This window comes from Alosa alosa, chromosome 18 (genome assembly GCF_017589495.1).
Source record: "Alosa alosa isolate M-15738 ecotype Scorff River chromosome 18, AALO_Geno_1.1, whole genome shotgun sequence".
In the NCBI taxonomy this organism is placed as follows: Eukaryota; Metazoa; Chordata; class Actinopteri; order Clupeiformes; family Clupeidae; genus Alosa; species Alosa alosa.
Genome location: NC_063206.1, coordinates 16,922,557 through 16,938,042, shown reverse-complemented (window position 1 = coordinate 16,938,042; position 15,486 = coordinate 16,922,557). Strand labels below are relative to the sequence as shown.

Sequence of the window (15,486 nt, the reverse complement as noted above, 5' to 3'; positions counted from 1 at the left end):
TAACAGGAAGCAGAATTCCAATTTGAATTTTGTACAACCCTGTTAGACAGCACACTCATTCGTTTATTAAAGCTGCAGTAGGCAAGTCTGACAGATTGAGGGGACTTAGCCAAAATGTTTAATGTTTACAACTCTAATGCCCCTCCCCCACTACCACCGAGCATTCCCTCATCACGTTTGTGCTCGTCAGTGCGCACCAGACTGCACCAGGCTGTGATTGACAGTCAGATCTCAGACAGTCCTGCTCTGATTGGACCAGAAGAGCCGGGAGCTGTGGAATTTTGCAAAACAAATAACAGGCTCTAGGTGGAGGTAGAAGTGCGGGTTTTTTTCTAAAACCGGCTGATTTATGTTGTTCTGCCGGAGCATAGTGTTGGTTTTAGTGAACATGATCAAAAAAATCTTGCCTACTGCAGCTTTAAATTAAAGGTCTCTATTAAAGGTTAGTGTGAGTTTGTGCTGTTTCTAATGTTTCTCTTCTCAGATGGCTGTGTGATGACAGTCTATGTGCCACAGTCTAGTGTCTAACCCTTCAGATGTCTAACAGGGGTTTTGGTCTGAGGTCTGCCACCATCCCACAATCCTTTCTGCCCAAGTGCACACGCACACGCACGCGCACACATACACACACACACACACACACACACACACACACACACACACACACACACACACACACACACACACAAAAGCACCCACCTTCTGTCTGGGCAGGCCCTTATTAGAGTAGCTGGGTGGACGCGGGGGTATGTGCGTGGGTAGGTCTGGCTGGGCATGTCACCGAGCGCCTGACCCCGATGTACAGAAGAGCCCCAACCCCACCCCTCCCCTCCCCCTCGAGGTGCCCAGCTCATGAATGTTTAACAGCATCCACAGGGATGGTTCATTTGGTTTCTCTCTTTTATTTTGAAGTGTGTGTGCGGGGGGAGGTGTTTAAGATTAGATCCAAGCATGCTGAAACCTTAGCAACCCTCCCCCACCCCCCCCCCCCCACACACACACACAGCCATAGCGTGCTTGCTATACCCGGTGGCATCTGTTAGTGTCACTTATTCTCCAACAGAGTTTTCAAAGGAAAAAAAGAGTGTCCAGTTCCCTAAGGCCAAAAAGCTATTTTTATAAAAGCTGGGATCTACCTGCATTCTTATGGTAACAGAAGCCCTCTTCCATATAGCTGTAGTTGCATCATAGAGGGAATGAGTCAAAAAAGATCAAATCATACATAGGTATCAGCTTTGTTAAATACAACTAGAGTTGGTTCACTTACAGGACTCCTCAACATAGATGCCTTGTGTGATGGCACGGTAGAGCATATTTAATACCCTTTCATATTATAAAGGAATTATTCATTCATCATATTCAGTATTGATATCAATTGTGCATTGGTCTCTTTCATCTGACCCGCTTTTTATCTGAGGGTACCTGCCTACGGTAAAACATTGCTGAACAGAGGGGCCTGCGGAAGATCAAATGAAAATATTTATTATGCCATGGTTTGTGCCGCCATGTCTCCCTTGCGAGTAAAGCTTGGGAGCATGCTGCTGTTCCACTTCAGTGACTATGTGACTGGCAAGTTGTGTAATGAGCATGTGTGTGTGCGAGTGTGCATGTGTGTTTGTTCCCAGGCCAGGTTGGAAAAGCAGGACGTCCATAGTGTCTGAGCTTTAAGGGTTATCATATAGGGTTGCTGTTTTTACGGTCATAGCAACCAGGCTGTATTCTGTGGAAGAGGAAAAGACATCCCTGTTGCTGGTTGATACATAATTTGAAATATGAAATAATTTAGTGATTAGTCAATTACAAAAAGATTCTAAATAAAATTGTATTTGAAAGTTAAGAATGGGATGCCTGAAAAAGAGGGATATTCCGGCAGACAGAGAGAGAAAGTGAGCACTATACACAGCCAGTAGCCAGCAGCACACAGCACACGTAAGTAAATATTCAGCCCGGGGCAAAAACTTCAGAAAGTGGCTTTCTCTGCTGGAGGGGATGTTTCACTTTTGTGTAATGACAAAATGTCTGATGCAATGCTTATCCCGCTGTCTATTTCAGGAGGAGCAAAAACGGATGAAGTCATGGAAGTGGGTGACATTTGACGGCGGAGCTCTCCAGTGGGTAAGGCTGTGACAGGCCCAGCTGACTTCACGTAGCCTGAGGAGAGAAACGGTGTCTCGTAAACTCCATCTTCCAAAAAAGAGGAGAGAGAAAAAAAAAAAACAACATCAACACAGACATCACTGAAAACCGAATTGCTCTTGGAAAATTTGCCCGCAGCTGCTAGTCTCTCTACGCTGGCAGCTACTTATTTATGCCCGATAAGACGCCATCTAATCGAGAAGGCTTGGCCGCTCGGGTAAGGCGAGGCGTCTGCATGTCACAAGAAATAACGCCACTGAGCCGATACTGTCAGGGCGGGAGCACAAAGCCTGCCAGCACTGAAAACACAACCCATCCATCTAACTCCCCCCTGCAACAACCCCCACCCTCTCCCCCAGTCCAACACCCCCAACCTCACTACCACCGTTACAGATTCTAGTCTGCGCTCGTGTCCTCTTTCCCTACTTGTGTGTGTGTGTGTGTGTGTGTTTGTGTGTGTGTTTAAAATGATACAGGCACACTTCCACACAGCAAAAAACAGCTGAAATGTTAACTATCTTCCAAATGGACCTACTGATGACAGAGGATGCACTAGCAGTTAGCCTGACATTGTCATAGTCTGATACTGCTCCACTGGGATGTGATTATGGTGCGTGTTCCAACCGATTCAGGGGTTCTTCTTCTCCATAAAGGCCTTCTTCTCCAGAAATGCCTTAACATTGTTTTCTGGTTATTGCGGTGTCAATATCTTGTAACAGACGTGATAGAGAAATCTAACCCTAGGAAGAACCGGGAAGAATTAAACACTTTTTATTTAAATGCCAAAATGACAAAGACATCGTACCATACTGAGAGTTAATATTTTGTCACTAGGAACCTACATCTGCTCTCTGTCAAACACAGTTGCATTTTCAGCTCTGAACAAAACCGTTCAGGAGTTCTGGTCCGAACCATGACTCCAAACAGCTCTGGTTCGGGCATATACTGTAGTTGCTCCACAACAGAACAAGTCCAGACCGAACTTCCGAGCCTGCAAAAGTGGAAATTATGGAAATTAAAAATGACTCAGAGGAAAGAGCAGTCCCTTAATTAAAGCAATGACCAACAACCAGGGAAGTCTTGGGCGCAAATAGATGGCACTAAATGTGGGCTATATCCTCGGGCAACCACCAAGGGCCTGTGTCCAACAGTGGCAGCAGAGCAGCAGCTAATAAACTCAGTTCAGTGATATGGGGACATTCAAGTGCTAAATGACAACACTTTCTGTATTCTTTTCCAAAATGGCCTTGAGCATCTTAAATATGAGGGGCTTAAAGCTTTTTGTGCATGTTTATGAGTGCACTCCAAAAGCTAGTACAGAAGAAAATGAATGTATCAGTAACCACACATTCTATTGTGTGTTGTGTCTTTGAAGAGAGAGAGAGAGAGAGAGAGAGAGAGAGAGAGAGAGAGATTGTTCAAAGACCACTGAGTTGTTGCTGGTTATGAAAGGTGATGCTTCAACGCTTGGGAGATCAAAGCACTGCTCCTCCTGTTCCTTCTCACCATGGCTTTGCTCATCCTGTGTCTCCTTTGAACTCTTTGCAATTCATCGTTTATTCATAGCTCATCTTCTATTTTTTTCTCCTATCTTCAAGTATCTATCCTAGTTTCTCTGGTTATATTTGATGTGCTTAAATAGGTCCAAAGAGCCCCTTCATCATTTCATATTCATTGCTTTCCTTTGCTAACCTGACTCTCGCCAGATGAATTTTGTTCCTTCTAGCTCCGCCTACCTCCACTCACATCCATCTGGGATCGCTGATGGTGATTTCGGCACCAGATTTTATGGTAGAGCCAATCAGGACGCAGGGCGGGAGTTTCATAGATGTGACGTAGCGTAGAAGCGACTGTGAGACTGTTCTCAGCGTCACGGGTTAGCTTCGATGTGAGTGGTTGAAGTAGCACGTCAATAGATGACGGACAAGTGGCTTATCCAATCATATGCAAGGATTTTTAATAAGGCCCAGCCTTCTGAAACACCTCTCCAATGGATCGATCCCAGATGGATGAGTGGAGCTAGCCGGAACGAAATTCATCTGGCGAGAGTCAGGTTATTCCTTTGCATGCCCTGTGTCCAATGAGCATTAAGACCAATGAATTCTCCCTCTGCATCAGTCTCTCCCTCTCTCTCTCTCTCTCTCCCTCTCTCTCTGTCTCTCTCTCTCTCCCTCTCACTTTCTTAGCATGTCTCACTCCTTGCTCTACACAAGTGACAGCAGCTATGTTTGCTTAAGGCAGCTTCCTCAATAGGTGGCCTCAGTGCCAATCAACAGGCAGGGGGTTAGGACTCTGATTCTAAGGGCCCAGCACTGACAGGGGGTCCCCAGAGAGCCCCCCTGATAATACTATATATTATCGGGGGGCCCAGAATTATTGTCTGTCACAGGGCCCAAATCTTCTACAAGTAGCAGCGCCCCTGTCAACAGGTGTGCCCTTCTCTTCAAAGGTTGCGCTGCATGGTGACATGATGGGAGGGAGTACATTTCCAAATATCATACTCCAGCAGTCACTGTGTTGGGTAGCTCACATACATAGGTTTTCTGTCCATTTTCAAAAAGAAAGAAAAAACAGGTAGATGGTGAGAGATCCGTATTTATTTTTAGAGCAAACAATGGCAAAAGCACACAAACCGCTGTATTTGCCTGTCCACCGCTGATGCCTGTACTGCATCGGCGGTAATACATGAGTGTCCTAATCTACATGTAAATTGGTTCAGGTAGGTACACAAATGATTCCATGGGCAGTTAAGTACTTTTGTACTGATGCGGATACAGATCAGGTCAATGAGTTCACAAGACGCTAATGCAGCAAACAGAGGGTTAAATGTAACTAGCTTTGCTCAAACAAAACCTATTCTTTGCTTGTCAGAGCTTTTCTTTCTCAGCTGAACACAAAAGACGGAGAAGGTAAAGATTTTACATTTTTATAAACAATAAATACAGTATGTCACAATACAAGCTCTATTCCTCATGATGACAGGACTGAATGTGGCTTTCAGACATACAAATACAATTAGCCTTCATCCAACATTCCAGTCCTTTCTTTCTGAAGCGCATTGCAAAAAGAACAGTGCACCTCAGATATGCTTAACCAAAGAGTGTTCTGCACGAACAAAGACAGCATTTTAAATCCATGTTATTCAGCCCTAAATGTTCTTTGAGAATTCAAGTGATCCAAAAAAATGGTACCTTGTCAAGTCTTCATTGTACAAATACACATTTTTAAACATTCCCCTTTCTGAAAAATATACACTCATATTTGCACATATTTCAACCATGATTTCAAGCCAATTATATGTTAAATGTAGGGTCGTGCTTAAATAATATTGTAAATGTAACTGCATTATGCAGTCTTACTCAAAACTACCAGTTCAAATAGACCGTAGGTTAAAAAAAAACTGAACTTCCACTTTAAGCTGAATGTTTTTCTTTATTAGTTCCCTCAATTATATCCTACTGAATTGAACTTCCCTTTGTTCCTTCCTGTTTCTATTTTCAGTTCAAGTAGAAATACAGTATATCCATTCAAAACTCATTATAATTTAAGAGTATTTCTTTTTCACAATATGTTAGACAACCAAACAAGATCCCTGAAAATGGGTTGAAGCCTACCAAGTCAGATGGAGGGTACCTAAAACCTGATGGTAATCGTTTCATCGAAGCCTTCTGGGACCAGCCCTCTTCCAACTCACATCTGTCGTTGCTAGATGCCTTTAAACACAGTGGATGAGATCCTGATAAACACTTTTACAAAACATGAAAAAAAATAAAAAAATAATGCAAGAATATTACAGAATGGTAAAACTATCTAGCTGCTTCCTGTTTGGAATGATCAGGTACACACTCAATGTCCCTTTCTAAACTTCCCTGAAGCAGAATGTCAAGTATATACTTGGGGTTATTCATACAAATGGCTAATAACCTATTAAAATACTTTTAAAATCCTGAAGCTAAACTCGTCTTATGATACTGTTGATGATCAACAATAGTATCACTAATACATAATTACATCTGAAAATCATCGCCCATGATTTTCAAATGTTAAAAATGTCTTGTACATGGGCGTTGATTTATTGATAATTCTAATTTATCATAGGATCACAACTAATGACTGCCTTGATGCACTTTAGAGATTTCACACTAAAACTGTCAGAAGAACTTTACTACAGGGCAGCAAGAACAATAGCCTGGTTTCTCTGAAATGATACCACTCACTTTTCAAATATTTCATGATTTCAGTAATGTTGAACATGCAAGTACATGGGAACTGCATGGTCTTGTATTGATAGAGGAAGTGGTAAGTAAACATATGAGACTGATGCAATCAGTCAAACTTGCCCACAGTACTTCTCATTTATGACTCAACTCTCAACTGCTAACTCTGCTAAGTCCCCATACCAATACTAACAGTCAGAAGCATTTCTATGAATAACCCCTCACAGATGGTTTGCGTAATGCTATATTCATAACACAATGAATGGCTCCTCGACCAACAGGCACCACTATAGCACAGAGATTGACGGCAATGATGACGACTGAATCAACGGTAGCATAAACTTCTCTTTTTGCCTACACTACATTATACTACACGAGTTGGAGAACTATCACATAAGTCAGAGTTCCTGGCTGTTACGCAGAGACGCACAGCCCACTGATGTTCTACAGTATGTAGCAGTGCTTATCAGAACATTGGGAATATAAGAACTAACGCTGGCGGAATGTTCTCCAGCATTTGTCAGCAGCAGCACTATGATATTCTCAGATATTCACACATGGCGCTATGATGCTATTGTGCTATGATGCTTTTTGACTGAAGTATCACTTCTTTTTTCAAGTGATTTGTTTTTTGTCCGTTTTCAAGTGATTCTGTTATCACACCTGAACTTTGACCCCCCACAGATTCCCTCGCTCTCTCTTTATCTGAGCATGGGCTCATCTCCGCCTGGCGAGACAAGGTCAGGCACGTCCACGTAGGGCTCGGTCTTGTCCTCCCGCAGCCTGGCGTTGTTGGTGGTGTGGTCGGCCACGGTGGTGAAGGACAGGTGGTCGTGTTCCAGGATGCTGAGTCGGTCCTGCGGCTTCTCCTTCTTCAGGTAGAACATCTTGCGCAGCTGCTTGAGCTGCTGCAGCTCACAGAACGTCTCCAGAACCACCAACATGGCGATCAGGCCCAGCAGCAGGTAGACTGGATAGAGAATGTGGAGGAAGAGGAGGAGGAGGAAGAGGAGGCAGAGATTAACAGTGACACAGAGCAGACAAAATAAGAGACAGATAGAGAGTGAGAGGGAGGAAAAGGAAATGACAGAAAGACAGAGAGAGAGTGGGAGGGAAGGAGAGAGAGAGAGAGAGAAAAAAAATAATACTTGGTTGAGTCATAGGAGACTGAGACCCATATATCAAGTCTAACTACACACAACAGACAGTACGAGGGCGTCATCGTGCGCTAGAGAGAGGGGATGGTTAAACCACGGCGACTGATCTCTTGCCAAATGCGCCCATCCCTCTTGTTTCACATCATTTCCAACGGTCGACCCAAATCAAATGTTCTCACATCCTTGGTCTCTGTGTGGAGGAGAGAATGGACCATCTGCACTTATCCCTCCTACACACACACAATGGCTAAATGGCTTGTCTATCTCTGTTTCTCTGTCCATTTTGTTCTATCACTCAGCCTTGATATTGACCAGCCCACGCTGTTCGGTTGCTTCTCAAAGCATGACCACCAGGGGGAGTGAGAGAGGAGTCTCAGAGAAGCCTTTTTTGCAGTTCCTGTTCTGCCCACAGACACTCCTGCATTCTCTCCAAATCTCCCTCACCAGAGCATGCAGAAGCTTGGGCTTGTTGCTATGACAACAGCCAAAAATCTGTTGAAAGTGCAGGCCTATTTGTCAAATCCCAGTGTGAAACACCACATAGGGGCCTATCAATAATAAACAATATTTGTTAATGTAAATGTAATGTAAATGTATGTAAAACTATATTATTGTAAATGTAAATGTAAATCAGGTCTATAAGCCATGTATGCTTGCATATACAAGGAATTTGGTCTCTGCATTTATCCCATCCGTGAATTAGTGAAACACACAGAGCACACAGTGAACACACAGTGAGGTGAAGCACACAGTGAGGTGAAGCACACACTAATCCAGAGTAGTGAGCTGCCTTGCTACAGTGGCGCTCGGGGAGCAGTGAGGGGTTAGGTGCCTTGCTCAAGGGCACTTCAGCCGTGGATGTGGGCATGGGAGAGCAGTGCTCAACCACTTCCCCAGCCCACATTTTTCCGTTTGGTTCAAAATGAACTGGATGATATACATTTGCTATAAATTGAGAAACAATGTTTGACAGACACCAATTTTGACAGGACCATTCATTGAACTTAACAAACAAACTATTGAAGTTATGGCAAAGCAATATTTTCTCTACATTATGGACCATATGTTGTGTGCTGTTTCCTTCATGACAGGATCTAGCCTGGGTGTTCCCATGCTGCCTTGCGCGTGATTTGATTCACGCTGCTAAGGCAGCCTGGAGACCATGGAGCAAATTTTCGCCTGAGATAGGGGACCAATCACAGAACAAGGGGGAAAGCAAGACGATGATGAGCTATGCACAGACGCATTTGATAGACATGCGTGGCACCCAATAAACGGATCTGGGCATTTTTTTCAAATACGAGAAAATTAACGTTTGTTTCCCAGACCACGTCTCATTGAGAAGTGGTGGCGCTAGCCAGGCTAGACAGGATCAACAAGAGTGTCTAAACTGTGTGGTCTACTGTTACATTTGAAAGTTGTGGTTTTACATCAACAAAGCTTTCCCTTTTAACACAATGGTGTGAAACCTGCTTTTAATCTCAGTTCTCTTCTATAGTTCCATCTCAAAAATACACTTTCATGGCTGTTACCCAAACAGGAAGTAGCCTACTGTAAGTACTGTACCTATTCAACAGTGTTGCAACGGCCCACTTGAATACAAATATGGGGGAAATCATTGTTATTCTGCTGTTCAAAACTGCTTTTATCTGCTATATTAAAATAAACAAAAAAAGAGAAATGCGCCCATCTCATTCCAAATGCACAGGCCAAGTGCACAGAAGGCATGGCGCACTGAAAACACTGAAAAGACCCCCCATCAAGCTCAAATCTGCCCCTTGCTTCTTTCCAGGGCTGGCTGAGCATTCTGTATTCGGCCCAGGGCTGATCTGGTTCTTATGAAAATGCAGAATTTACAGGAACAGACTTTAGAGAAAACAGGTCAATCTCACACCTGTTTGTGCTGATGGGAAACTGAGTTTGTGCTGATAGTGTTTCACTAAATGATACAACCTGAGTACTGGAAATTTAACCTTAAGATCAACAACAACAAGTGTGCTATGCCCTTGTTACTAACACCATATAAATGAAACGTGATTTCATATCATTTATCACACAACAAACTAGAACTTGCTGGGTTGGGTCGCTGGGTTGCTGGATTTACGATGTTTACCAACCTGTGACATTTAATGCAACATTAATATTGTACTACTGACACAACAGAACTATGAAACGATAAAACAAGCACTACCTACAGTAACAGTCTTATAGTTTATATAGTAGCTCTAGAAGCTAGATATATACATTCCTAACCAAGCCTATACTATTCTCTTCTTCTATCAGCAACAGAAGATCAACATCCAAAACTTACCAGTTATTCCCACTTTATAGAATTCACGGAACCTCTGGTTGAAGGCCTCCCCGGGCACGTAGTCTCCCAGGCCTATGGTGCTAAGCGAGATGAAGCAGAAGTAGAAGGACTCCAAGAAATTCCAGTCCTCCTCCAGTGCGGAGAAAATGGCCGCCGGGATGAGAAAGAAGCAGGCCACGGCCACCATGGCCAGCAGGATGGCATGGACGATGGCCACCAGGGGCTTGGACAGGCCCCAGTGGGTGTGCACATACGTGATGGGCCGACGCGTGCTGAAGACCATGATCCTTTGCACCACGGCCGTGAGGAAGAGGAGAGTGAACGGGATGCCAATGACAGAGTAGATGATACAGAAGGCCTTGCCTCCACCTGAGAGGGGAGCAGTGTGGCCATAACCTGCATGGGGAAAAAGAGGAAGTAAAGCTGAAATGTTATCATCTGATTTACAACCTGAGGCACATCCTGGAGTGGAAGGAAACCAAGCAATGAGTAAGCTTGGTGTCAAAAATCAGAGATATATGACATATATTTCTAACTTGTTTCCAGTAAGTAGTTGTTCATGGATTATTACAGTCTAGCCAGAAGTCTCAGGGAATAACGGCTGCTTCCTGTCAGCTCTCCCCAAAGACCCGAGTGATTGGTTGACACTGCCACTGTTTACACCAGATTAGTCTGTTAGTGTTAGCTATGATGGTGTTATCCTTTATACACGTAACCACACTAAACAGATGGGTGTGGTTTAGTGCAAGAAAGCATGACTGAGCCATGGTAAAAAGAACCGGTCACACAATATTAATATTATAATTAGGGATGTCAATTGATTAAAAAAAATAATCTAATTAATTACATACTCTGTGATTAATTAATCTAAATTAATCGCATATATATTTTTTGCTGTGAAAGTATTTTAAATATTTAAATTCTAATGAATCATTGAATAATCAGCATTAGTGACATTAAAGTTCAAAAACTCTTTTATTATTATTTTCACTGTTCAAATAATAATGCCATAATGATCTATGATATGACCTAATATGCTATGGAAATAAATTCAAAAGTGCTTCGGGAAGAAGGTTTTTTTTTCACATACAAGGCATTTCATTGCAGAGGACTTTATTTTCATCACTTTATTTTTTATCAACACCATCAGGCCGTTTTTTAAAAGTAAATGTTCCAATCAATGATCCAGGCAGCACGTTTTCTTCTCTCTCCATATTACAGTCTAAATTTTACTGACTAGAACGGCTCGGGGTCAAAGGTCATACGGAATCGATTAATCTGCACTAATTTTTTTAATCAGTTATTTTTTCTCAAATTAATTTATCTAAATTAATCAGTTATTTTGACAGCCCTAATTATAATATTGATATTGCTTCATTGTCCAATATAAACGTCACGGATGCAGAGCACATAAATGTTTGGATTAGTCACAGATTAAGTTACAGGAAAAGGGAATATTACAGCTAAAGAAACATTCCTAAATTACACTGCATTAGGCCTACTCTTAGAGGCAGTGCAACAAAGAAATCTAACACAGTTATGTGACATACATCAAGGACTCTGTGTAACCTCTCTAAATGTGTAGCACCTCTTTGCTAATAGGAATCAAGTTGTGTGAATTCACTGTAAGTGTGGCATGCTAATTAAGCTTCATTTAAGAGTCCTTTCCTATTGTCCTTGACAACACATAGCCTGTGCAAATTGGCTTTTCACTTCTGTAAAAAATAACCTAAATGGGCTAAATAGTTTAGGTAAGAGGATGTACGCTACAACACTGATCTAGCAATCATGTGGTTGGGGGCAAAAGTAAAACCGTTATTGGCCTAGTTGTCCCAATGGTATTACAAGACGTGAAAGGAATCCTCTCCACATACAGCCAAATTCTCCTGAAATTAAGTCACTCTCCATCTCCACCATGACTGTAGCCTACACAGAATGGGTTCAATGGAAATAAAGGTTATCAGTGCAGTTTAAGGGTCTTTCTTCACCTGTCTTGTTCAAAGTTCCCCATACTTCTGTTGTGGAGAAATACAAACTGTTATCCTGCATTTTGCGTAATGTGAGATAGAGAGCCACCTCTCTGATATAGGTCTTCTAGCAGATCATTATGATTGAGATATCACAACCACACCTAACACAGTGGCTTCACAGTCTAACTTTCACACACACAGAGACTTCCCTTGCATCTCGCCCCTCTGTTCTGTTTACTTTCATCGGCACAATATTAATTAATGCTGAGGGCATTTCATCCCAATAAGACAATAGCACAACTCAAACAGAATGGAAACTGGGTAAGCTACTATCACATGTTTGTGTAGCTTTTCCAGGCCAGTCATTCAAGATTACCACACTCGGGTAACACAAATGGCAGGTGTCCAGTATCACCAGTCGAGTCGAAGCACGAAAACAAGGCCTGGCAAACAAGTCAATATTGCTCCAAAAAAAGTACATCTTTCCAGTGTAATTCGGGCTATGATAAAGATGTAAAATGAGCAGTAGGCTATTAGAGAAAACAGGAAGCTTACAGTGCCAGAAAATTGATGATTTCACGGTGGAGTCCCTGCCCTAACACATCTATTTAAATGTGTCAGAAAACGTCAAAAGCAGAAGACCAAATAGACAGAAGTAGAACAATGGCATAAACGACCCCACAGTCTTATAATTTTATTACACTCAAGGTAAGCTTGTCCTGTTTGCCAAGCCTATCATGAACCTGTAAAACAATAGGCTATTCTTTCAGACAGGGCCTGTGCAGACCGTCGTCATGAGTCCTGAGACGCTCACCTGTCGTTGTCAGGACAGTGCTCGCAAAAAACAAAGCGGAGGTGAAGTCCCAGTTCCAGTTAGATGATGCGTTGTTGAGGATAGACACTCCGTAGTTACTGGCCTCGAGTGCTTTGGCCAGAAACTCTTCCAACCGCTCTTCAGACAGACATTCATTTTCCTGAAGAAATAGCCTTTTGGCGGTCCTAAGCTCCTGACGCCGTAGGTCCTCATATGGCAACTCCACCGATGAAAACACAACGGCACCGAAAATTAGATATAGAACGTACCCCAAAACTAAAAATAAGAAATACCATGCCGATTTATTGCTTTGAATTAGTCGCACACACGAATTGCTTGCGAGAGACTGGAGCATTTTCAAGGTTTCCAACACGAATTAAAATGTCGATTTTCCCTTTAGATCGTATGCCTAGACTCTGTCGTTCCAATATATTCGTAGGCTATTCACTGTAAATATCTGGCTAAAGCCGCGAAGCATAGATGTCCGCGCGTCTGTGAATTTAGTTTCTTTTCTCTGTAGCCTACCCCCAGCCTTTTGCGCTTTCGCTTCACGGTCATGCAGCGAGCCAGATGATGTGGCGGAGGAGATGCAGCGAGGCTGGACTATGTGACGTCTGTTCCTTCTGTTGCCCACCAGGTAACCGCGGAGTGTAGGCTGCGAGGAAGCGAACTGTAGCCTAACCTTCTATGCCAATGTTTAGCCAACCTAGCCTACTGTAGCCTAGCCTAGCCCATTGGGGGGCAATGTGCATGGACTGTGAGATCAGTTCCTGCCATTCCTACAAATTCATACACATGGGGTGTCTAATGTCTAATAATACTGTTTTCCTCATTTTTGTGTGCCATTCTATTTTATGCCATTGAGGGTTGAACGTATTATAACCATAACCATATGAACATATCTGTGCGTTGGTGTAGAAAAATAAGTCTAGATATTGTGGCCAAAGTAGCAAATATTCAAAAACTTGGTTGTGCAACATCTGCATACATGTGCTTCCTGGTTATGCCTTGTGTGGCTATATCATTATAGTTCCATGTGATATTCAGAGTTGTCTGAGGGGCGTATAAGCAGGGATAGAAGGTGGCACGGGGTGAGCAAAACTGACTTATCACTATCTAGTGAAAAGCTGTCATAGCTTAGTCTACAGTACTTGTTACAGTTTGAATATTGTTTACATAAGTGGTTCTTAAACTTTTTGTGTGGCGAGTGGCGACCCCCCAAAAAACATTGGCCAAGTCTCGCGACCCCCTTATCTCCAACTGGCAAAAAATAGTTTCACTTTGGAAAATATTGTGAGATGCATTAGTGACAGGCAGAACATGTGTTCTTTCATAGCGCTATGTCAACACCAAAGGTACTGTCAATGGCAGCCTTTAACAATCTGATTTATTATTTTCCAATTGATAACTGGCGCTGCTGTGGCAAAAGAAGGCAATGGCATTCTGTCACTGGTAAGCTCACACAGCATCTTTGAGCTAATCATTGCAAGAGGCGCAGGTAGGCCTAAAGATTTGCAGCATCCCCTTTTGGAGGAGCATTATGAAAACACTGAATTGTAAGCCTGCATCTATAGGGCTGAATATCCCAGTTCATGCATATTTGTCTAAAAACGTTTAGAAAAATCATTTTGTGACCCCTCCCATAATGTGACCACTCCCTCCGCCACCCCCAGTTTAAGAACCACTAGTTGTATGATCACATAAGATGATGTGTCCCCTTTCACTTTCTTCTTCCATCTGCTTCTCTTCTTCTTATCATGATTACAGCCTTCCCTACAACAATCTACATGTACCTACATGCCTACATGTACATCATCCCTACACCCAATTTCTGTTGACAACAACATTGTTGTGCAATGAAACTGAAATCTAGGCTAAACTACACAATAAACTATAGCCTATAACCTCCGAGGCACTCCACAGATATGACTCGACACATGGAGCTTCCACCAATAACTTGATTTGCTTAGAATATAAGCGTAATTTGAACATGGTAGATCAAAATGCATTGAATATCAAAGTCTCTGATATGTCCATGCAGATTTGTTTGAAAGATATCTCCTGGACATGAAAACATTTTAAATTGTTAGTATACAAGCAGTAATACACCAGTAGCTTATGTTAATGCAATGAAGCAGTCTTGCCTGGGCCCAGATCTCACTGCCCTACCATGGGTTTGTAGGCCCACAAAAGAGGTCAAGAGAAAGAGAGAGCCAGGGGTGGTCCTATATCAGGGAAATTATAGCTGCCTGTACTATTTTTACAGTGACCTCATTTCCTGTCTCTTTTGCAGAAATCACACTGTTGCGTAATTCAGGTTGACAGATCATTTAAACAACTTTGATTGCACACAAAATACGTGGAGCCAGGCTGTTCAGGATGGAGGGCTGCACAGGAAGAGCAACGTAATTTAAGAATGAATGAAAATATATTGCCGAGAGCTGTGGCAGTCAAGTATACTGTAGGCTCATCAGATACAAGCACTGCTATATGAACTCAGCAATGGCACTCAAAAGAACTTCCTCAAAAATGAAACAGTTAAAGTTAGAGACTTGAACGAAACAAATGTACTCTTTGGGCTTAAAGATTTGCTGGTTCACTATTTCTTCACTTCCTCTCTAAAAAGACAGATTCAGGAAGTCAGATTTATAGAATTAATCAGATATGGGACTCTACATATATAGCTGTGGTGATGTACTGTATGCATAAAAAACAGTTCAAGAAAAGTTACGTAACTGATATAAACCCAGTGCTACCTTATGGTGGTGCTCTTTCGGTGGACTTAGATTCAGGGAATGAAGTTCATATTATATGACGCCTGTGTCTAGTTCTGCTATGTGCTTGAGGAGACCTACTGAATGTGTCACCTTGGCATACTCAT

General features: G+C 42.5%; 1 protein-coding gene across 1 annotated transcript; it reads right to left on the bottom strand.

Annotated features, from left to right (window-relative positions):
• Positions 1 to 4,715: 4,715 nt before the first annotated feature.
• Positions 4,716 to 13,334, bottom strand: kcnk1b (potassium channel, subfamily K, member 1b). Its single transcript, XM_048270560.1, has 3 exons — positions 12,606 to 13,334; positions 9,822 to 10,217; positions 4,716 to 7,323 (listed from the first exon to the last, which is right to left on the bottom strand). The coding sequence occupies exons 1-3, from the start codon at positions 12,958 to 12,960 to the stop codon at positions 7,055 to 7,057; spliced, it is 1,020 nt and encodes a 339-aa protein (XP_048126517.1). The 5' UTR covers positions 12,961 to 13,334; the 3' UTR covers positions 4,716 to 7,054.
• Positions 13,335 to 15,486: the final 2,152 nt, after the last annotated feature.

Bases quoted from the DNA above. Each gene is read 5' to 3' on its own strand.
- kcnk1b (XM_048270560.1), bottom strand. From the start codon at position 12,960: ATGCTCCAGTCTCTCGCAAGCAATTCGTGTGTGCGACTAATTCAAAGC. The intron at 10,218-12,605 runs GTGAGCGTCTCA...TTCCCCATGCAG, and splicing joins CACTGTCCTGACAACGACAG to GTTATGGCCACACTGCTCCC. The intron at 7,324-9,821 runs GTAAGTTTTGGA...TTCTCTATCCAG, and splicing joins CTATAAAGTGGGAATAACTG to TCTACCTGCTGCTGGGCCTG.